The sequence below is a fragment of the Nuphar pumila genome, chromosome 14 (assembly GCF_984573655.1).
Source record: "Nuphar pumila chromosome 14, dmNupPumi1.hap1.1, whole genome shotgun sequence".
Taxonomy (NCBI): Eukaryota; Viridiplantae; Streptophyta; class Magnoliopsida; order Nymphaeales; family Nymphaeaceae; genus Nuphar; species Nuphar pumila.
The window spans coordinates 1,579,660-1,604,012 of NC_143262.1; the positions used below are offsets into that span (position 1 = coordinate 1,579,660).

The 24,353-nt window shown below is 37.6% G+C and overlaps 1 protein-coding gene across 2 annotated transcripts in view; it reads right to left on the minus strand.

The window, feature by feature from the left end:
• Positions 1–5,786: 5,786 nt before the first annotated feature.
• LOC149816029 (protein OPAQUE1-like) overlaps positions 5,787–24,353 on the minus strand; it is a 115,075-nt gene continuing 96,508 nt past the window's right edge. Inside the window, exons 33-39 of one of the 2 annotated variants that reach the window (XM_089987579.1) lie at positions 21,117–21,187; positions 20,938–21,037; positions 20,795–20,851; positions 20,664–20,720; positions 20,443–20,523; positions 20,261–20,343; positions 5,787–6,118 (exon numbers count right to left, since the gene is read on the minus strand). In XM_089987579.1, coding sequence (XP_089843705.1) covers positions 6,079–6,118; positions 20,261–20,343; positions 20,443–20,523; positions 20,664–20,720; positions 20,795–20,851; positions 20,938–21,037; positions 21,117–21,187 — 489 coding nt within the window. In that variant the 3' untranslated portion in view covers positions 5,787–6,078. Of the gene's footprint in view, positions 6,119–6,951; positions 7,474–20,260; positions 20,344–20,442; positions 20,524–20,663; positions 20,721–20,794; positions 20,852–20,937; positions 21,038–21,116; positions 21,188–24,353 lie in introns of those variants that run through there. The other variant, XM_089987578.1, reaches the window with a different exon arrangement.

Here is a 24,353-nt window from a genome sequence, read left to right on the forward strand (position 1 = left end):
TTTAGTCTCCTGCAGTTTTCAACAATGGTTTCATCCTCCCATCCTTCTGCATACTCTTTCGTGTGCCCGTACACTACTTTTGCAATCACGAGGAAGATGAGTACTATGTGTTGCCATCGTTTGAAATTGGTGTCATCGAACTAGGACAACGTGGGCAGCTCCTGGTTTTCAACCTTCATAGTTATCATTTTGCAGAACTATCACTTAAAAATTACTGAAAATTTTACCTTAGTCGATCAGGCAACTAAGCTTGAATCGGGTACGCACGGAGACCCACATATACATGCCTTATTTTTCAAGCGATAGTTGCCCCACTTAGGATCAAGTCCTCGGTGCAATGGTTATTCGTGCAACTACGCTCTCAGGATACAACCGCGCTTTCACTTACTCACAAAAAATTGGTCTATGCCTTGCAGTGGTTGAGACTAATAACCTCGACACGAACCACCTTGAACAACCCTTTGGTTATGATAGAAAGATCTAGGCTCGATTTGGGTATGGATATGAATTTTGAATGCAAATGAGTATGGATCAGGATCCAAATAGCAACTGAATTAGGATCTGAATTATAATTAGATCTAGATCCAAGCTGTAACTAGATTTGGATCTGAATAGCAATTGGATTAAAATTCAAATTGTAAATGGATCCATATTCGAATAGTAACTTGATTTGGATCTAAATTATAATTGATTTTAGATATGAATATCAACTGGATCTGGATCCAAATAATAATTGTATTTGAACTCGAATAGCAACTCGATCGAGATGCAAACTGTAACTAGATCTAGATCTGAATAGCAACTGAATCAAGATCCGAACTATAACTGTATCTGGATTAGAATAGCAACTCGATCTGGATGTAAATAGTAACTGGAGCTGAGCTAACTAGATCAAGACTAAACAATTTGAGCTAACTGAATCCTTGTTTACCAAATCTCTTTACCAGAATTTGGGTTCAACGTAGGGGGGAGAGAGAGAGAGAGAGAGAGAGAGAGAGAGAGAGAGAGAGAGAGAGAGAGAGAGAGAGAGAAAAGGACCTCACTGGAAGAGAGAGCAAAACTTGTGTGAGAGAGGAGAGCAGAGCAGAGCACAAGAGAGAGTTGAGGAGAGTGGTGAGGAACGAGAAGAAAGGAAGATGAATGAAGTTTATATAAGTGCGAGCTCTGAGGCCACCATTAAGTCCATAAAGAGGTCAAAATATCTAGTAATAAATGGCCACAGCTGGCCAAAATAGCCAGCCATAAAGGCTCAAGAGTTAGACAAAAGGTGGGCACCAAACAAGAACAAAAATGAGCCTGGCAAGGTTAAATCTGACCAAGACTGGGTCTATAGTCAAAACTCAAATTACATTTTGGACCTTTAATGCCCCATGCAAAACCGTTGTGCAAGGTTTAAATGGATCTGGATAACATCCAGAAATATTCGAATAGGTTTAGTGTAAAGTCACTACAAGAAAACCGTGGATTAGCGACAGATGCTATCCATCGCTAATTTGTCGCTAATCCATCGCTAAACTGTTTAGCGATGGATTAGCGATGGATAGCGTTCATCATAAATTTTTGGTCGCTAATTAGCAACAAAACTGATATGTTGCTAATTTACGATAGATTAGCGATGGACATGATCCGTTGCGAGTCCATTGCTAAATAAACACATATTTGATTTTGCGACGGACATGATTTGTCGCTAATCCATTGCTAATTTAGTAATGAATAATATATGTCTCTAATCCGTCGCTAAATTTTTAAAAAAAATTAAAAAAAAAATTTGCTCCCTATCGGGCGGTATTCCGGCAGCAACAGGCTGAACTTATACCTCACCCCACAGGCGTTGCACAGGGTCTTAGACCCGAGCGGCCCAGCCCGCCACTACGGGGTCTTCTACACAAGGCAGTGGCTGCACCTCTGAACCGGTGCCCTCTTGACCTGGTTCCCCGCTTGTCCGGCTCTCCATTGCAGGGTCTTCTGCACAAGGCAATGGCTGCACCTCCAAACTGGTGCGCTCTCCGACGCCCTCCCGACCTGGTTCCCTCACTTGTTTGGTTGCCTCGCTTGTCTGTCGACCTGAAACCAGAACCCCCAACAGAATCGTTAGGTCGAAAAAATAGAAGCCGGGAATGGAAAGCCACGCTCGGAAAAGAAAACCACTAACCAGGACGGAAAGCTCGTTGCCGTTAAGAACGTCGGCGAAACCGACAAAAGAAGAGCCCTTTGAGACCAGAGAGGTCGGGCCGGCCTGATCCTCCAGCGTCGGCGATTCCGACTCCTCTTCTTCCTTACGTTCCTCCTCCACAAAGTTGTTCCCGTTCGAACGTCCTGCCAAAAATCAGTTTAAATCAAACGACTTTTTGGTCAATTTAAATTTTGCACAGGGAGAGAAGGGAAATTTTGCGCCCTAGATGGGTCGATTTAAATTAAAAAGTAGCGACAAAAAAATTTTGTCCCTAATTCTCTCGCTAATTCGTGACAGAAAAATTTTGTCGCTCATCCATCGCGAAGTCGCGACAAAAGTTTTTCGTCGTAAATTTCTGTCGCTAATTAACAATTTTCTTGTATTGAGAATTTGCGACGGAAAAATGTCATCGTTAATCCGACACTAATTAGCGACGGATTTGTGATGGAAAACTTTCCGTCGCTAAGTTGTGACGGAGTTTGAGACATAATTTTTTCGTCGTGAATCCGTTGCTAGGTAGCGACAGATTAGCGATGAAAGTTTTTTCGTTGCGAATTCGTTACTAATTATGGACGGATTCATGACAAAAAAAAATTCATCTCTAATTCCACAAATCATTCGAATGTTAGCGACGGATAGTTTTTTCTAACTAATCTGTCGCAAATTTACAACGAAAAAAATTTGTCATAAATTTTTGTCGCTAATTAGCTTTTTTTTTTGTAGTGAGTCAAAGCCAATAAATGGGTTATTTCAAGTCAGTTTTAAACTTAAGATTAAATTTGTCTCAAGTATTAAATAGATAAGTAAAAAACCAAACCCAAAGTCCAAGAATAAGCACAAGCCCAAGATCTAGTGCCTTGCCCTGTAAGGATAAGAGTTTTCCTAAAAACCTTTAACGTGGCACTAAACTTTTGTAGAAAACCCATTACCCATAAACTTAGAAAAAAATGAAAAAAAAAAGAGAATTACATAAGGATAAATTTCTAGCAACATATGAATGTGCTTTGCTTAAAAACCCAATAGTACGTTGTATAACCGGTAGGCCTGACCCCAGCTTGCCTTTCAAAAAAAAAAATTTTATGCTGTCAACCTCTCCAGAGCTTATTAAATTCCTAGCGAGAATGGGCTTTGCTTCAAAAGCCAATGGTATAGTTGTATAACTGGTAGGGGTCTGCCTAACCCCAGCTTGCCTTTCAACAACAAAAAAAAATGCTGTCAACCTATGCATAGCTTATTAAATTCCTAGCGACATCTGAACGCACTTTGCTATTTGTTGTGATTTTGTCTTTACGAACGATACTGCTTTGTAAATCTAGTGGGATATCATCCATTGGGACCCTTTCCATTCAATTCTCACGTAGTTGATGCAATGAGAAGATTCGAGAAACCACTACCTCAAAAGGGGAATGTCAAAGCTAAATGGTCTTAAATAAAATATCCTGTGTAAACTGGAAAAAGAAACCTTGGTTATAGGTACCATGCAGTAAAAAAAGGGAAAAGCTAATAGTATCAAGTTGGATAGAAAGATTCCTGGTACCCATCACAAGAGTAAAGCGAAAGTATCAGGCTATGGAGACAAATTTCTGGTGCCCATCACCAGAGTAAAGCTAAAGTATCTGGTTGTAGACAGATTCTTGGTACCTATCATCCGAGTAAAGCTAAAAGTATTATGCTGGATGCAATATTGCTGGTACCATTGTATTTTTTTGTCAATCTTCTGGTGAAAACTGATCAGACTGATAAGATCCTAGAGTCGTTTTATTTACCCCCCAATATGACCTGCATAAATAGGATAGTGACTTCTCTTTGCCGAGAGGGTGAGGCTAGTGTCATCCAAAACAGCAATTTTTTCCTTCTCTGAGAAATAGGTTTCACCATCACCAGTTAAATCCTTGTCATGGCCAGAAGCTAGGAAAAGGGTCAAGTTCAGATTCCTATCCAATGGTAGCTGTCAGTGGATCGGACGACAATAATGATATCTCAGAAACAGTCTAAAAAGTTCTTATTCGGCAGCATAATCATGTTTTGGTGATAAGGTACTATATATACTTGTTTAATCTACTAGGTATTGTTGAACTAATGCAGATGCATATTAAGTAGTCTTATATAGTCCTCAGGTTCAGTTAACGACGTTACTAAATTTTGTTTCTTTCTTCTAGTTGACGAAATTTTTAGCTCTGGGCATAATCTATAGTGTGTAATCTATTGGCATACATAAATTATCCCATTAAATTTACGTCATATTCCTTCATGATGTTAACCACACCAAAACCTCCGTTTAGCATCAGCTTTTTTGTGCCTCAGTGTGGTTTCAAGCTTCCAAGGTTTTCAGAAGTTTCCAATAACTGTGTTCAGACATATAATGTGGTTCAAGTTTTGTGTAGAAACAAAACCCACAAGCGTTTTTCTACAATTTTTCATTTTTTGTATAAGGGGCCTTACGAAGGAACTGGATGGCAGCGGTAGGGCTAGGACACGAAATGAGCAGATCGCGGCTCCACTCCGAAATTAAGCTCAGAGCCAAGCTATCAGCCACCTCGTTTAGGTAAATAAGGCAAGCACGAACATGGCAAGCTCATCCCCACTCACTTGTATAGGCTTGTTTCGCTTATTATGTATGATATGTTATATACATATATTATATATATACTATATACGTAATGTGTGTTATATACGTTTTATACATGTAATATACATATCTTATATATTATCAAGCTCTAAAAAACACCTAATTTTTTATTTTATTTTTAAATGAGCCAACTCGTAATTTGCTTGTAAAGCTTGGGCTTGGCTCAGCCCTTGGCAAGCTCACACGAGCCAAGCCCAAGTAGGGGTGAACAGCCCAAGCTCAGCTCATTTACTGGCTTTAGCACTGGGAATGGACTTGAGGGTAAGGAGAGGATGCAAAGAGGAGGGAGGTGATGGTGACTTGATCCAAGCTGCAGCACTCATAGCGAACCCCACAATCACCGTACCCTTGGCACGGAGAAGGTGCAACCAAGGTCGGGCAGTCCTGGTGGGATATCCGAAAGGTTGAACATGTGATTTAGTGGGTGCCCTGAAGGGACACCAAGTCGGTGTGAGAACGCGTTTGTATTCAGCGACCACTTTTTCTTGCTTTTAGGAAAGCAATTTATCGACTGTAGGGTGGAAAAAGCTAACCATAATAGCCATTTTTAGTGCTTCAAATGTTTTAAGAGAATCTAGGTGCAGTCTTGTGTAAGTCAAACAGGAATAAACATTAATAAATGTGTTCGAATGTTTTCTATCGGAAAGGAATTGGAAGTTAAATAATTGGTAGGGGTCTGACTAACTAACCCCAGCTTGTCTTCCAGAAAAAAGGACTTGGAATTTTAATCACTAAAAACAGCCACCAAACACAATCAAATGAATACGTGACCAACGGTAGTAGCAATTAATAAGGAACATTTTGATGCTTGGAAGTAATAAAAATTCATATCGCATGAAAAGCATCGCAAGTACGAATATAAACATTATCATATTTATTTCTCCACCTCTTTAGTTGGAGAGATTTTTCATATGAATGCTAGGTAAAATCGTACAATAAAAAAACATTATTTCTCCACCGCCTTTGAGGTAGAGATCTATGCATGGCAGGTAATATCGTATAAAAAAATAAAAAATTTCATAACAAAAGCCTTCTCTTGTTCGAAAGCATATGGGAAGATTCTATTCTACAGAATTTTCACAATTTTTTCCACTCCCAAACTGCCTTAAAAATATTAGGAAGTTTATAAAAAAAAAAAAATTGAAAGGCAAGCTGGGGTTAGGCAAACCCCTACCAGATATCTCTTAAGCCTCATGTGGCAGAGGGATTCGAACCTGGGCCTTCAGCTTGGCACATGACCCCGCTTTCCACATGGGACACCACCTCGGTGGTGGGTTTATAAAATATATGAAAGAACTGAAACCGCACCAGTGGTCCTGCAAAAAGTTTAATTATATAAAGAAAAGCAAGAAAAGCGAATCGATGGCAACTGCAAGGATTACGTTAAGAATGATTTCTAGTTGCATTCCAATAGATCTATTTGTACTTGGCACCGGCTTAAAATCTAATATTCGATGTTTGTATTGATATCACAACAGAGCAATATATGAATTCTTCAATAAGAAAAGACGAATAATTCTCACTATGCTGAATCAGTTATGTAAAAAATATGTAGGCTCTAAAGGTAGCCATTGTCACTTATTCCCCAAATTTTGCTGTATAATTCCTTCGGATTATGATTGCGTGGTATAACTAAGAGAAGCTAGCCGGTCTACACGTAATATAGATCGATCGATACATTGATAGGATCACCCATTGAGAGAGAGAGAGAGAGAGAGAGAGAGAGAGAGAGAGAGAGAGAGAGAGAGAGAGAGATTTGTTCCTCATTGTGCAAAGTCTGTTTCTCCACCTAAATGAAGCAAAGCCTAGAAAATGTCCCCCACCATATTCAACATACATGGATATGAGAATTTTCACATTTCCTGGTCAAGCTATACGCATGACATTATACCCAAACAGATTTGTTTGTAACTAACGAACACCATTGACTGCTCAAACTATGCAGGAGCTACTCATGATAATCATTCTTTTAAACCCAATTTTTACGAGGTTTCACTGCATAAAGAGAGATTCTCAGCGATAACTTTAGCTTGGTCAGAAATGGTAAACAACAAAGCTATCACGCTGTGCAGTGCAGGGTAACTAAACAAAAGGCATTTACAAGTAACGAATTATCATGGATATATTTCAATGTGATGGGCATTATGGGTAAATAAAGAAAATGCGAGAGAGAGAGGCTGCAATTACAGGAATAGAGTTGATCTAATTTACAATGGCAAGGCTTCCATGGATAACCTTAGGTCACCCAAATTGTAAAACTACGTAAAGAAAAAAAAGAACAAAAAGGAAAGAAAAAGGAAAGACAAAAAGCATGCACCCTAAACTCAACATAGGGTTTCATAACATCTATGTACCAGAAAATATGCCTTCAGAGCTGTTGCTCAAGGACAGCTGATGTTCCGCATGCAGCAGCTTTCTTCAAGGCCTTCATGATATGATCGATCAACACATCCTTCTTCTATACACAGTCCATCTACCAACGGACTGAACTAAATATGTACATTGGAGAGCTAGACAGGAACCACACCAACATCAACCCACTGCTTATCCATCTCAATGCTGTAGTAGGAAATGAAGCGATGGCATCTCACGCAAAAACAATGGAAGTTCAACATCTTCCAGGTCAACAGGTGGGATAGCCTGTGATAGATCTTCAGCAGAGAATGGAATACTGCCAGCATTGCACAAATTGTACAAACTGTTCATTAACTAGCACAAGAACTATCGAAAGCAAAACCTGGGCTTAAGGTTAGATCTACGAATAGGAAACATATGCACACAATAGTTAGTCAGTTAGCAGAAGCACAGCGAGGTGGCTAAGTTGCAGGAGTACATAGAAAACTATATAGGTTGGTTATCGTAAAAAAGATGCAGGCAAGTACATCATGCCAGAATGGCGATATAAGCCAGCACTAACATCCAAAGTTGGGGGTTGAGATAGGACCACATTAGGCAGCATGTAAGCCCAAACCCCGATAGACACAGGCCCAACCCCAAAAATGTACATGGACCCAGGTCCTAGGGAATATGTATTGGCGTGATAAACCTTGGCCTAGCCAGATCTAAGAGTTAATCTGAACTAGTTGCCAAGACTTCTCTCCATTATGTCAGACCCTAATTTTCCCAAATCAGCCCCACATTATGTCCACCACCATCCACAGAATAGGGCATAAAAAATGGCCACAATCTAGTTCTAGGTGAACAGCAAGCACACGAATGAGTTAGTCATAAGATTTAAATTTCACACCTAAGGGCCTGTTATGGAGCAAACTTATAGATGTCAAATGACATCAATGGAACAAAGAGCCAGGCCAAACAAGAATGGCCTAAACCCAGGCCGTAACCAAAAATCACACAGCAGATTTAACTGGCACACTTGCAAATACATACATCAAATCATCATGAATGAAACTTATATGATAAAGTGCTTGCAAGGTGTATTACCATGTACCTTTCACATGCATTTTCTTAGGCAGCCTCTGTTTCGTGCAACTTATATGATAAAGTGCTGAGCTAGAAACCCTGATGTAATCCTTTCCCACCATGAATGAAACAAACATCAAATCATCATGGTGGGAAGGTGTTATGCTGGCACAAGTGAGGCCCACTTTTTCCCACCACATATCACCTTTTTTATGCATAAATCCTTTCATACCTCCCCTCTCCCCATGAAAGCTTTCACACGGGAAGGCTGAACTGGCAAGATTTTTTAGAAATTTGTGCCCATTCTCATGTAAAGCCTTTCCTTTACATGGGAAAAACAAGTGAGGCCTGTTAAGAGTTATGTATATGTGTAGTTGTGTACCACTATTATGCTACACCTTCTCTTGTATATATTTGTACATAGTATTATTGCTAGGGGGTATTCTTGTCCTTGTAAAAGTAGCGTTAAGTCAAAAGATTGTCTTGTAATGAAGTAGAGGAGACGTCACTCCTATAAGGGTCTATTCTTTTCATTTTATGCTGAATGAAATTTCCTTTTGTGCATCATCTCCACTTCTCTCTTCTAGAGTTCATCTTCTTGCTTTGATATGGTATCAGAGCCATGTCAGATTGAAGGAGAGGGTTGCAATTGTGACCAGAAGAGAAATAAGACTCCATTCATTGGTAATCTGGATATTGCATTGAGATTCGTGCTACAGTGAAGGTGCTGACATCATCACGTCAGAACAAAGTTTCAGATTTGCATTATCTGAGGTAAGGGATTGATTTTAGGAGTCCAACAAACCAAAACAATCATCTCAATCAGAGAAATATTAAATTTTCTCTGAATTTTTCAAGAATTTGGGTGGAATCGTGTCCAAAATTGAGAAATCTGGTTGTTCTGATTCAATCGGTGAGCTTGGGTGAGATGCACTGGATGCTAGTGGCTTATTTTTATGTGATAGATGTTGGAAGTAATTTGGGTGAAATCTGATGTGTTTTGGCAATATTGTGTGTCACTTGAGTTGCAGCAGTAACTCTTTCGATGTTTGGGTGTTTGTTTGGAGTGTTTTGTGCAACTCTCGAATTGTAGTTTTCGGGTTTGGCACGTCTGAAGGGGATTGTTCAGATCATAATGACAAAAGTTAAAAACGGCAAAATATCATTTTCCAAAAACTCGCAAGAATTTGAAATTTTTTCATAAATCTCGCAAAAACGACAATAAAAACAAATTAAAAATCTAAAAACTATTTTTTATAAGAAAATATTAATAAAAATTATTTCAAAATTAAAACACACATTTTTTCACAATAAATAGCCATTTAAAACGTAAATATCGTGCTTAAATCACAGTATTTATGTTTTTTATAAATATCACAATATTTTGAAAATCTGGCGAGAAATTGCCGTTTTAAACTTTCAGGAAATTTCTCGCGATATTATCATGAGATTTTCATAAATCTCTCGATATTTGTCACCATGGTTCAGATCATTCCCGTGAAACTCGACAAGACTAATTTTGCATATGGGGGCTAATATTATGTGTATCATTGTACTTGGGGTGTATTCTATGTGGACACAAATCCTTTGGAGTTGATATAGATTTGTGGCTTGGATAGTGTGGTGATTGGTTGTCCCTTGCATTGTTCTGGGCTATTTTGTTGTTATCTATTGGTGTTGTGGGAATTTATTGTGTAGTTGAGGGTTGAGGGTTGTGGTTGTGATAGAGAATGGAGAATTGATTTAGCTTGGTCCAACGAAGTTTGATACAATCTGTGGTTCTGTTTGTCAGAATGGTAGATTTAGTGATGAAAGGATTACTATGTCGAGCATCTAGAGGTGACATGAATGGTACGTGATGACACTGTTGCAAAGAAATGAGGCATATGAAGCAATGTTGCTCTGCATTAAAAGAGAAAAATAGAAGTTCTACCACAACCCATTGGAGAGCCCTACAAACAAGAATGGGCACATAGATGGAAGTGAAAATACTCAGACTTCTGACTTGTATGTTGGAGGTTCTTTTGAGCATTCTGGTAAAAGTCAACTGCAAATTTTAAAGTTGATGCAGCAGATGCACTAGCAGGTTCGATAGTTGTGGCTTTTAACTTAGTCATTCATTGTTGCTCCCTTTCCTGTTCCAACCTCTTTCAACATTGTTTGTGCAGGTAATTTTTAGTAGTCTTTTTGGGGGGTTGATAGAATCAAGAGCATTGTGTCACATGATTGCGCATGAGTCCATATTAGCCAACAGTCAGACCTACAATGGTACCTTTTGCATTGCATATGGTTCCTCCATGGCGGTATCTAACGTTGGGTCTATTACTCCCAATTCTTGTCCTGAAAATAAATTGAATATTTCGCAAGTTTATCACGTCACTTCTCTTGCAATGAATCTTATTTTTGTTAGTCAAATTACCAAAGTTTAACTATATCGTTACTTTCTCTCCTATTGATTGTGTTGTGCAGGAAAAATAAAGAGACCATCAAAAGTCATGTCCCTATACTCTTAAACATAATAGAGTAGCTAAAAGGAAGAACAAACATATTTTGGAGACAACGAGAGCTATTCTCTTTAGAGGTTGTGTGCCAAAGCCTTATTGGGCTGATGCAACTCAAATGTCTGTTTATCAAATAAACTGTATGCCATCAAGTGTTCTTAAGGATACATCTTTTCAGAAGTTATACGGAATAGTTCCAAATTATAAAATGATGAAGGTGTTTGGATGCACTTTTTAGTTCTTCTACATAATAGAGAGACAAATTGTTTCCCAGATATGTTAAATGATGCTTTCTTGGTTTTTAAATGGTCAAAAAGGCTATAAGTGTTATGATCTAGTTGGAAGAAAAGTTCGAGTATGTATAAACATTTCTTTCACGAGGATACACCTTATTTTAGTCAGATTGGGGATAAGATGAAAGATGAATCTGATTTATCCTTTTTAACGTCATTTCCCGAGAAAGAAATAATGAATGAGCATGTGGAGGTTCAAGGGGAGCAAGTCCATTTGAGAAACAATAGATTTGGACAAATCTATACTAAAAGAAATGAAAATATTGTTCAGATTTCATTCTTGAATTAAGTGGAAGCGAAAGTAGAAAATATAGAGAGGCCAATTCTGATCATATTCCTTCCACAATTGAGCCAGATTACACAAACTTGGAGAGTTTCAGAACTTCACCTCCTTTTTTGTCACCTCCGCAGGTACGTCAAAGTTCAAGAGTGCCTATTCCTCCTTCCCATTTTGTGCCTTATGAGTCTTTCTCTCATAAGCATCGTAAATTTTTTGCTTTAATTCACTCTTATGTCGAACTTGAGTCTTATTCAGAAGTTGATTCAAAAGATTAATGGCAACAGGCTATGGTTGAGGAGATGAATGCACCGACAAGGATGCATGCTTGGGAATTAGTGAAGCTCTTATCTGAAAAGAATGTTGTTAGAAGCAAGTGGGTTTATAAGATCAAAACTAGGGCAGACAATTCAGTTGATAAATACAAAGCAAGATTAGCGGTTAAGGGCTAAGCATGAGATTGATTTTGCCGAAACATTGCACTTGTGGCTCATATGACCACCATAAGAACCTTACCTGCGGTGGCCATAGTAAAACAATGGGGTTTGTGGCAACCAGATGTGAAAAATATCTTCGTGAATGGTGACCTGGATGAAGAAGTATATATGGAGTTGCCTCAAGCATAATTAGATCTTGATGATAGAGTCTGCAAACCGAAAGGGCTTTGTATGGTCTAAAACAGGCACCTCAAGCTTGGTTTGAGAAATTTAATTATGCCGTCAAATCTCTTGGCCTTGAACAGAGTTATCATAATCCGACATTATTTGTGTCTTCTACTGTGCAAGGGAAGTGCATATTGTTATTGTATGTTGATGACATGATCATCACAGCACCTTGAAAAAAAGTTGAAAATACCAAGAGAAAATTGGCTAATATTTTTTAAAAGAGGATTTGAGAATCCTAAAAGATTTCTTGGGCTTGAAAATAGCCTACTAAAAAAGACTAGTTGTCTCAACACAAGTATGCAACAAATCGTGTGGTGAAAGCGAGATTGGCAGCTGATGGTAAGAAAGTTGGTTCACCCATGGAAGCAAATTTGAAGTTGAGAGCATCAGATGGGGTGAAGCTTGAGGATCCAGTGATTTATAGACAATTAGTTGGGTGCTTGATATATTTGACTATATCTAGACCGGATATTACTCATGCTAGTCAGTTCATGAGTTCTCCCAGTATAGTTATTTGGCAGTTGTACTTCGAATCATTAGATATGTGAGGGATACAATGTAGTGTGAAATGTTATTTTCGTCACCATCTTCTTTAGAGTTGAGAGCTTTTTGTGATGCTAATTTATAGACAACTAGTTGGGAGCTTGATACATTTGACTATATCTAGACTGGTCAGTTCATGAGTTCTCCCAATACAGTTCATTTGGTAGTTGTACTTCGTAATCATTCGATATGTGAGGGATACAATGTAGTATGGAATGTTATTTTTGTCATCATCTTCTTTAGAGTTGAGAAATTTTTGTGATGCGGATTTTGGAGGCTCTACTTAAGATCGCCTTTCTACCACTACATGATATGTTTTCCTAGGAAATACCCTAATCTCTTGGAATAGTAAAAAGAAGCAAAGAGTAGTTTTGTCGACAACAGAAACAGAGTACAGAGCAATGGCTCAAGTCACAATGAAGATTCTTTGAATCAGGTGATTATTGAGAGAGTTGCGAGTTTCCATTGATGATTAAACTCCTTTATATTGTGATGTGAGTGCTATTCATACAGCAAGGAATCCTAAGTTTCATGAAATGACTAAGCATATTGAGATTGCTTGTCGCTATACAAGGAGGGCTACATGTGAGCTCTAAAGATCATATTGCAAATGTGTTTACCAAGAGTCTTGCTCCTTTGCATTTCAACACTTTTCTCTCCAAACTTGGGATCAAGGTTGTAAGTATTGTATCGTTACCCGTATCGATAAGACCCAAAATAAGATGTGTATTGCATTATAAAAAATAATAATTTAAAAAAAATCCAAAATTTGCAAAAAAAATCAGAAAAAAATACCAAAAATTCTAAAAAAATCATAATACATGAAACAATGATGAATTGCACAAAATACAACCTTAAAATCACATATGAAGTACTTATGTCTCATCTTCCTAGCCTTGCGCATCTTCGTCATACACATCCTCTCAATGTTGCGCATACCCCATGCCTCACACATCTCTTTTTTTTGTCTTTTTTTTCTCAGACCAGTGCGTAATTGCTAGCATTGCTATTTCACGGCATCAAACAAATTCTTTGCCATGCAGACTGTTAAAATATGTATACATACATACATATATATATATATATATATATATATTCTCAATTCAAATACTCGATAGGGGTATTTTTGTAATTCCCCATGTACTTTTTACTTTTAGGGTTTTATTTTTATTTTCCTTTTCCTTTTCCTTTTTAAACATTGTAATAGGGCCACTAGGGGCCCCACCTTCTAGTCGTTGGGGCCCCAACAATCATTATTATGACCGTTGGGACTCCCAACGACTAGAAGAGAGCCCCTATGTGGCCCCCCTCTCTACCTTTTTCTCCTCTATAAAAAGAGGGCTCTCCCTCTTGCACTGTAAGGGTACTTTTCTTTCCTTCTTCAATATATTTTTGCCTCTAAGGCACTTTACCCTTTAGTGGGTTATTTGCGCACTTTACGTGCTTGTGTTATCGGCTCCTTGTTTGACTCTTTTAAAGAGTTCGTTGGATCATTGGTGCTTCCGTTATTTTCATTACATGGCATCAGAGCCATTGGATTTTCTATATTCTTGAAAGATCTTTGGAGCTCTTCATATTCTATCATTCCCCTCATCAATGGAGCATGAATCAAGAGTTGAGCTCACCTTCAAACTCAATGGCGCAAACTATCTTATGTGGGCATCGGCTATGGAAAATCATCTAAGAGGTAAGAAGTTGTGGGGCTTTGTGATGAGCACCACTCTTGAACCCACCTTAAAGCTCACCAAAATTGAAGGAGGCGTTGAGAAGGCTCTAGATGGTGATGCCCGCATCAAAGCCATTAATGAGCACCAATCCAAGGTAGAAGATTGGGAAAAGTAACCATGCCAAGATTTTGGCATCGTTCATGAACAATATTGATATTAAAAATTGTGCCAACATTGCTAAATTTAGGAGAGCCAATGAAGCATGATTCTTCCTTAAGGGTATATATACCCAAAAAGATCTAGCTAGACAATTTTTTTGTCAAGAAAAAATTAGATCCACTAGACAAGGGGACATGAGTGTCCGTGATTATTTCAGTGCTCTAACCTCTCTATGGGATGAGCTCGCTCTTCTTGAACCCAAATGGGTGGCTCCAGAACATATTGAGCTTAGAAGAGAACAAATTGAAAAAGAGCATTTATTTCAATTTCTTCATGGGCTTAGGCCCCGAAATTGAACAAGTTAGGACATCTCTTCTTCATAGAAGTAAGCCTTACCTATTGAAGATGCTCTTGCCGAAGTATGCCAAGAGGAAACTCGTCTTGGCATAAGTCTTAAGAATGATGAAATTTTGGCCGTTACTAGGCCAGGAACAAATGTTAAAGCTTATAGACCGTCCCATTTTTCAAAAAATAATGGGTATAGAAAGGGGGTGAATTGTCACTATTGTAATGAACCGGGACATATTAAGCCGGTTCGTCCTAAGCTTAAAGAAAAAGTGGTCGTGGTTGAAGAAAACACTCTAAAGAAAGAAGAAAATATCAACGGAAGAGATATCAAAGAAACTCTTTGCCAAAATTCCGAAGTCCTCCAACATCTTCGCAAGACTTCTTCAATATCTACTTCTTGAGCTGCTATAGCTCATTCATCATCACCTCCAGGTATATGGATACTAGACTCTGGTGCTTCCTTTCATATGACATCTCATAAAAATTCTCTTTCGAATGTTTTTTCCGACCCCATATCTTCGTATGTTTTAACGGCCGATGAAACATCTTTAAAAATCGAAAGTATTGGAACACTTGACTTAAAATCCTCTCGAAAAAAATTTGTCCCGAAAGTAAGAGTTGTTCCAAAAGTCAACTTAAATCTTTTTTCGGTCTCTCAAATTACCGATCATGGTTGTCAAGTCTCTTTCTCACCTAAAGATTGCACCGTGCAGGATCTCCAGTCAGGGAAGCTGATTGGGCAAGGCCATAGGAAGGGCGATCTTTATTACATGGATTTTTTGTCTCTTCCATCCAAGTCATTTTGTAATTTTGTAAATGTCAAAAGTATTGAACTTTGGCATAAGAGACTTGGTCATCCGAATTTTTTAAAGATGTCTCTTTTTCCTTTTTTGGACAATACTTGTAAAGACAAACACATGACTTATAAAGATTGCATTTTTTGGAAATCTAAAGCTATTCCGTTTTCTCAAGGAAATTATGTTTTCACACGACCGTTCGAACTTGATCATTCGGATGTATGGGGTCCCTCTCCTATTATATCCAAGGAGGCTTCTCATATTATGTTGTCTTTGTTGATGATTTTACTCGATTTACATAGATTTACTTCCTAAATCGTAAATATGAGGTTTTCTCTTTTTTCAAAGAATTTCATGCAATGGTTAAAAATCAATTTTTAGGAAACCTTTCAATTCCTAGATCTGACTCGGGAGGTGAATACATGTTCAATGATTTTCAAACATATTTGAAAGAAAATGGAATTTTTCATCAACGTTCTTGTCCAAACACTCCGCAACAAAATGGTCTTGCGGAAAGAAAGCATAAACACGTAATAGAGACAACAAGAACTCTATTAGTTTCCAAAAATATAACAAAATCTTTTTGGGCCGAAGTTGTTTCGACGTCATCATATTTAATTAATAGAACACCATCAGCTTTTCTGAAAAATCTTTCTCCTTTTAAAAAACTTTACAATATGTCTCCCGACTATAAAAGACTAAGAGTCTTTAGATGTAAGTGTTTTGTTTAACTCACAAGAACGATAAACTTTCTTAAAGGGCAATTGAATGTATTTTCTTAGGATATGGCGAAAAACAAAAAGGTTATCGTTGCTTTGACTAACTAAATAACAAACTTTATATTTCAAAAGATGTCACTTTTCTAGAAGAAGAAAATGGTTTTTCGCATAACCTAAATAAAAATATTGATTATTCCTTTTTGTTTGACTTGTTACCTCAAGAAAAATGCATTGACAATCATGTTGAATCTATTGATGCTCCTGAAGCTGTCATTGAACATCATATCGAACCTCAAAATAATGAGCAACATGATTTACATGAAAATCGAAATGAAAATATAACAAGTCACACACAAGTTTATACTAGAAGAAATGAAAGTAATCCTCCTTTGTGCTCTTAAAAAATTCTCTCAAAACAAATCGTTAGAAGAATCCTCTCAAAGAAGATCAAATCGTATTTCCAAAATACCTAATAGATTTGTATCTTATGATCCTTTTTCTCCTAATTTTCGAGCTTGTTTGTTAGCTCTTCATTCTTTTCATGAACCATCCTATTATAATGATGCCAAACAATATGCTTATTGGAATGAGGCAATGCAGCTTGAACTTAATACACTTAACAAAGCACAAACTTGGAAAATCATTGATCCTCCTAATGGCAAGAAACTCATTGGATGTAGATAGATTTTTTAAATAAAAACTAAAAGTGATGGTTCTTTAGAAAGGTTTAAGGCTCGATTAGTAGCCAAAGGATATGCCCAAGAATATGGGGTGGATTATGATGAGACTTTTGCCCCTATTGCTCGAATGACTAGTGTTCAAACCCTTATTGCAATAGCCTCTATTAAAAAATGACCAATTTTTCAACTTGATGTTAAGAATGCCTTTCTAAATGGAGAGCTGGCTGAAGAAGTCTATATGGAACCACCTCATGATATGAATTTAAATGGAAAAATCTTGAAATTAAAAAAGGCATTATATAGCCTTAAACAAGCCCCCAAAGCTTGGTATGACAAGTTTAGTAATGTATTAATCAAATTGGGTTTTATTTCTTGTGCTCTTTTTGTTAAGAAAACAAGTGACTCCATTGCTATTCTACTTCTGTATGTTGATGATATGATCATCACTCGAAGTGACAAAAAGGGAGTAAATGATGTTAAGAATATGCTAACAAAACCTTTTGATATGTCTGACTTGGGTTTTTTGAGATACTTTTTAGAAATTGAAGTGGCATATTCTCCTCGAGGATACATTTTATCTCAAATGAAGTTAGCAGCAGACATCTATACCAAAATCAGGTGTCTCAGATGAAAACAAAGTTAACTCCTGAAGTTATAAACGCAAAGTTGAGACTTGAGGATGGCGTTCTTCTTGAGGATCCTACTCCCTATCGGCAATTGATTGGATCCCTTACTTACTTATCCATCACCCATCCAAATATTGCTCATGTGGTTCATGTTGCAAGTCAATTTCAGCATGCTCCTACTACAGTTCACATGGCGGCCATGATGCGAGTTGTGTGATACATCAATAACACCATTTTCAAAGGGTTTTTCTTATCCTCTTCTTCATCTCTTGAATTAATTGCTTTTACTGATGCAGACTGGGGAGGAAATCTCAATGATCGTATCTCAACTACTGGTTTTTGCATTTTCTTAGGAGAATCCCTTATTTTGTGGAGATGTAAGAAGCAACAAAAAAAATCTCTCTATCGTCCACTGAAGCTGAATATCGGGCCATGACGATAACTATGGAAATTGTCTGGCTTAGAAGTCTCCTCTATGACATGGGCATCCTCATTTCTTCCTCCACCAAGATGTGTTGTGATAACAAGAGCGCAATTTACATCGCAAGCAATCATACATTCCACGAGCGTACCAAGCATATTGAAATGGATTGTCACTATGTTCGAGACGAATTTCTCAAAAGAACCATCAAACTACCATATATTACTTCAGAACATCAGTTGGTGAATTTATTCACCAAAGCGCTTCCAACTCCGCGTTTTTTGTTTCTTGGCAAACTTTCGGTCTTCTCCCCGTAAAGTTTGAGGAGGCGTGTTAAAATATGTATATAAATATATATATATATATACTTATATACATATATATAAGTATATATATACATATATTCTCAATTCAAATACCTGATAGGGGTATTTTTGTAATTCTCTGTGTACTTTTTTACTTTTAGTTTTTTTTTTAAACATTGTAATAGGACCACTAGGGGCCCCACCTTCTAGTCGTTGGGGCTCCCAACGACTAGAAGGGAGCCCCTATGTGGTCCCTCTCTCTACCTTTTTCTCCTTTATAAAAAGAGGGCTCTCCCTCTCGCATTGTAAGGGTTTTTCAGCCACTTTTTCTTTCCTTCTTCAATATATTTTTGCCTCTAAGGCACTTTACCCCTTAGTAGGTTATTTGTGCACTTTATGTGTTTGTGTTCTCGGCTCCTTGTTTGACTCTTTTAAAGAGTTTGTTGGATCATTGGTGCTTCCGCTATTTTCATTACACAGACCACAACAATGAGATGTGTCCCGACTAAATGATGTTTCAACTGAGAGATACCACCCGAAAAACATATTATGGCAATAGTTGCACTCAATTTTCAATTGATTTTCAGTCATTACTTAGTACCTCATTGCCATGCCGGATCATTTGATACCATCTTCCAAAAAAAACTCAATAAGAAGCAAAAAATAGATCTATTTTTTGCCTTAACCCACTTCCTTGAATGAAAAATGGTGAAAATGCACTCTTACTTGAGCAAACCGCAAAAACCCTCTCCCTTGTGCACGAATCGACCCCCAATTCACTCTCATGACTCCTAGGTGTTAGAGGATTGTGAAACGTGATTTCTACTTCGATATAAATCTCTAGTTTCTGCGAGAATTCTTAGAAGGTAGTTAATTTTAACTAAAATAGATTGCACTAAACTGATTTTTGTAAGGTGTGTGTATCTCAATCTTAATAGTGGATCTTAGTGCGATCGTGGACGTAGGCAACTCTTGTCGAACAACGTAAAATCCTTGTTCTTTGTGTGATTGATTTATTTCTCTTCTTCTTGTTTTTGTTTCTTCGATCTATCGATAGTGTGCTGAGTCGTTCCCCAATACTAAGGTGCGTAGATACCCCTCTAAATGGCATCTACACAAATGAGAAAGTCGGCCCTCAAGATGTCTTCAAAACTCAAAAAAAAAAAACCAAGTTTTTATCCTTTTCAAAGTACATCGAAGGTGTATTGTACGATACGGTATGACACAATGTTATATCATACGATACACTGGATACAGATACAATACACACTCGTATCGCGATACAAGTGTGTTGTATCATTGTTGCCCATAGTAATGATAAATATTGTACCGTATCGTACAATACAATACAACATTGCTTGGGATGATTCCACTTGCATAATCTCAAGCTTGAGGGAGTGTTAAGAGTTATGTATAATATGCGTAGTAACACCATTAGTGCGCTACCTCACCTCTTCTATATATTTGTACATAGTATTATTGTCAGGAGGTATTCTTGTCCTTGTTAAGATTTTGTCTTGTATTGGAGTAGAGGGGATGTCTCCTATAAGAGTGTATTATGTTAATTTTATGCTGAATGAAGTTTCCTTTTGTGGTTCCTCTCAACTTCTCTCTTCTGGAGTTCATCTTCTTGCTTTGATAGGGCCTTAGTGAAGCATACATATATTATTTTACGCCTTATATACTATAATAGCAAAAGGTACACATCCAACTGTCCAAATTTAATCTGCATAGCTTATCAAAACATATTAAGCATTCAATATAGATATGATGCCCAAATTTCACCATTGCAAACACCTGTGCTAGAATTCTGATTATAGAATCAATCGATGTGCAACTTTTGCATTAGAGTTGTCTCTAGGTCTAAGTTCTAGCAAACAACAATTTCAAAGATAACAAGACCTTGCCACGGGATTTCACATAGTAAGTTTATATATAAACAAAATCACACTACCAAGGACTTCAAGAGTTTAAGATGGAAAGAACACAAAATAGCTATTTATTTGGTCCACATAGAATTTCAAAGCAACTAACCTTAAATCATCATCCAATAGAAAAGAATTCGTCATGAAATTTGAGGAGTCCTTGCTCACAATATCCCTCATTTGAGCGACGACCTGTCAAAACCAAATGGAAAGGAAAAGCAATCATCTCAATAGGCACACAAAGACAATGATAAGGAAATACAATACACTTAGACTCACAAAAACAGATACCTCATTTGACACGCTCTGGGTTCCATATTTATCATCCCAGTACAAGGTGCATATTCGATAAAGTTGTTGGATGGTCAAGGCCTACTCAAGATGAAAGACAATGAGTTTATTTTATAGGAAAGTATATGAAATAAGATTATATTAGTAAGAAATAACAGAAAATATTTAAAATTGAGCAAGAATAATGGAAAAAGAGCTTTCAAAGTAGTAATTGTTCATACAGGACAAAGATCCTGTCTGATGTCATCTAGTGTCTTTCTCCTCTTCTGATGTATCACCTGTAGTAAAAAAATTCCCAGATTGGTTATGCTTTTCCAGCGATATCTTAATCTAAAAACTTAGGCTTATTTACCAAAAATCCAACAGCTTGTCTGATATATTTAAGCTCATGCCAAGAGGTCCCTGAATACTGCAGTCAAATACAAGTCAGTAAAAGACATGGTTTGCGGCAAACAACATTTGAGTACAAATCAGTAAATTGAGTCATTTGCATACTTCCTCTGTTGCATCAGAAATCCAGCGCTCCAGTTCTGCAAGTCCAGATTTTACATATTCCCCATTCGAGAACGTGCAGCATTCACGCCGCAACAGGAGGCTGTTCCCAATGACAAACACAAAGTAACAATCATTGATTGTATTTCTGCTACATGATATTTAAGTTTTGAGGATCTTACCTGTTAAAAAGCTGTATATTGATGAACGAGAACACTTGAGTGATCAGTTTGCGTATCAAAAATGGGGGCACCTGGTAACATCAAATTAATGATCAGTTCATAGTGGTTAAAACATTAAAGATATAGATATAATAGATACAAGTATTAAATAATGCATGAAACTGATTGTAGACATAGACAACATATAGTCGCTTGACACTTTGATTAAACAGTTACAAAGATGAAACCTCTTTGGTATGCGTAATTCAATTTATTGAGACATCATAGACACAGTTAAAATAAGAAAAAAGTGAAAAAACAAAAAGATGAAACGCCACTTCAAGTCTAGTTATTTTGGATATGTTCTTATATCTAATAGCGTATTTCACCTTCACTATTAGAGGTTTTTCTCTAATTTCCTCCAGCAACACACACACACATATCATTAATTGTGTTATATGGTGTGCCCTTAACAACATATATGTGATGGAATTACTACCTTATCTGAATTGTCATTAAAAATTTTAATATACCATTTTAGCTTCAGAAACAATTTTCTTAAAAATTTAGATTACCTAGAATCTATGGTTGATAAGAGGTCGTGCATCGAGTATGGGGACGTTTGGGTCTAGTGATGGATCCAAACTGCTCACTTATATTGTTTTCAGCATGTGCCATATTCTTTTCATTAATCAGTGGCATTTTGTAATATTCACATATTGTAAATCATGTTATATAAGTAATCTATTAGGGTTGAGAGGGGTTAACGTGTACAGCCTCCTCCCTTTTTCCTGCAAGTCTCTCTCTTCTCTTCTTCTCTTATTTTCTGCAGAATAGGGTGGCGGTGGAAATCTTTCATGGTATCAGAGCCAGGTTCGGCTGTCTTGCCTGAAGGTATGCCCAGACAGATCTGATTCAGTTAATCCAACGGTGGGTACTTGTTTCTCTTCATTCTCCTTCTATTCATATTGTTTCTTTCTCTCATCACCTCAGCTTCTTCCTACTCTTATCATAAATCAGTTTTTTTTCCTTCTCAAAACCTAATATTCCTGTGCGGTCATCAAGATTTGCCTTTGTTTGACGTCAAAACTAGTCGGTTTCTGTTTTGGGCCTGACGTCAAATCATTCAGCCCCTTCTTTGTTGTGGAGATCTGATTTATTCTCTGATCTGATACTTTTTTTTTATTCTATAAAATTTTTGTTTGCTTATATTTCTGCCATGGAGATTTGATTTATTCTCCTTCTATTCCTATTGCATTTTGTTTGCTAGCAGGCTGAATCAACAAAACATATTTTCTATTGTCTTATGTCTTAACTGTTTTCTCAAAACCAATTTTTGTGCCTTTTCAACCAGCAACGTAAGATCACGTACATTGGTGTTCTTCGTTTATTGTGAGCGGTTATTTACAACTAAATTTTATAACACTCATAAATCAGTGCCTCATGTCTAAACATCAACCAAACGATCTGTTTATTTTACTGCTGAGACTGTAAAAAAAAAAAGGTAAACGGGCATAGGTTTACAAATTGTTTGGAACAACTCATTTAGTTTGTTTTGCTGGTTGAATATTTGTTTTTCTGTCCTTTCAATCTTTAATGGATTCCGCTTTTACTCAAAATGGTATGTCCTTGAGCTTTCTTCCCCATCTCATTTCTGAAAAACTTAACCATTCTAATTAGCTGACTTGGAAAAGACAAATCACTCCTTTCATAAGGAGCCAAGATCTCTTTGGGCATCTAGATGGTTCTACACCGGCCCCACCACAGTTTATTTTGCAGGAAATCAATAATGAGAAAGGAGAGACAGTTTCTTCTAAGCAGATTCGCAATCCAGAATATACTACATGGATGAAACGGGATCAGTGTGTGGTTGCTTACATCACCTCTACTCTTTCTCAAGAAGTGTTAATCTCCATCGCAGATGGCCTCACAGCAGAACAATTATAGGCAACGCTTGCAGAGATTTATTCTCAAATATCAGAGGCGCGGGTTCTTTACTTGAAGAAGGAATTTCAGAATCTAAGGGATCGATGCCAATTATGGAGTATCTCAATTGTGTTAAGACCATCTCAGATCAGTTGGGAATAGTTGGAAGTGTGATTTCAGATAAAGAAAAGGTTCAACAAACTCTTAGTGGACTTGGACCAGAGTATTACGCCTTCACTACAGCTCTTGAGGTCTTACCTGTGTTGCCCACTTTTGGAGAGCTACAAGCCAAGCTATTACAACATGAGATGAGTATGAAGCAACACTTGACAAGCAGTGGTGACCAAGGTGCGAATTCACATAATGTATTGGCTATGGACATATTACCTGGACATGGACGTGGAAATGCAGGATATCAAGGAGGAAGAGGGTGTGGTCGGTTTGGACAAGGGGGTCGTGGCATTCTTCCTACACCTAGTACTCTAGGAGGGTTCCGGTCAAGGGGGTCAGAAGAGAGTTCCTACATGTTTCCTGTGCAACAAGAAGGGTCACATAAAAGCAAATTGTTGGTTCAATCCCCAAAACAAGGATAAAGGAAACAAAGCAGAGAATAGGCAGATAGGGCAAAGCCAAAGGGCCTCACCAGATAATATACAACAGTTGTTAATGACTGCACTATCAAACATGACGATCAAGCAAAACGAGGGAAAATGGTATGTTGATTCAGGGGCAGCCACCCACGTGACGAGAAATGCAGGTAAATTGTCTAGTCTATCACCTTATTTCAGTAGAGGGAATATAGTCACTGGTGATGAAAAGCTCACCCCATTACTCACATTGGTAGTGCACGCATTCCTATGTCATCTTCTTCTTTGTCTAGTGTCGTCCTTGCTCCAAATATTAAAAAGAATATTATTTCAGTTTCTAAACTTGTTGACGATACAAATTCTTTTGTCGAATTCACTCCCTCCTTTGTATATGTCAAGGATCTTCAAACGAAGAGGACGTTCGCTAAGAGGGAGCGACAAGGAAACATGTATGTCTTCAAGGAGCCTCCTGCCAATCCTTGATCGTCTTCATTGGAGTTACCCTTGGAGCCAAGTCATCCTTCATCTTCTTGGTCATCAGTCCATAGTTCTTGTCTTCAGTCAGATGTTGAAAAATCGCTTCGATGTAATAAGCCAGATTTATGGCATGGTCAGTTGGGTCATTATAGTCGTGTTTTTATTGAAAAGCTTGTGTCACGGAGTCTTATTCAAGTGCCCAGTTTGTCTACTGATTTGAATGTCAAGAAGTGTCCAAGTTGTGAACTTTGCAAAAGTCATGTGCTTC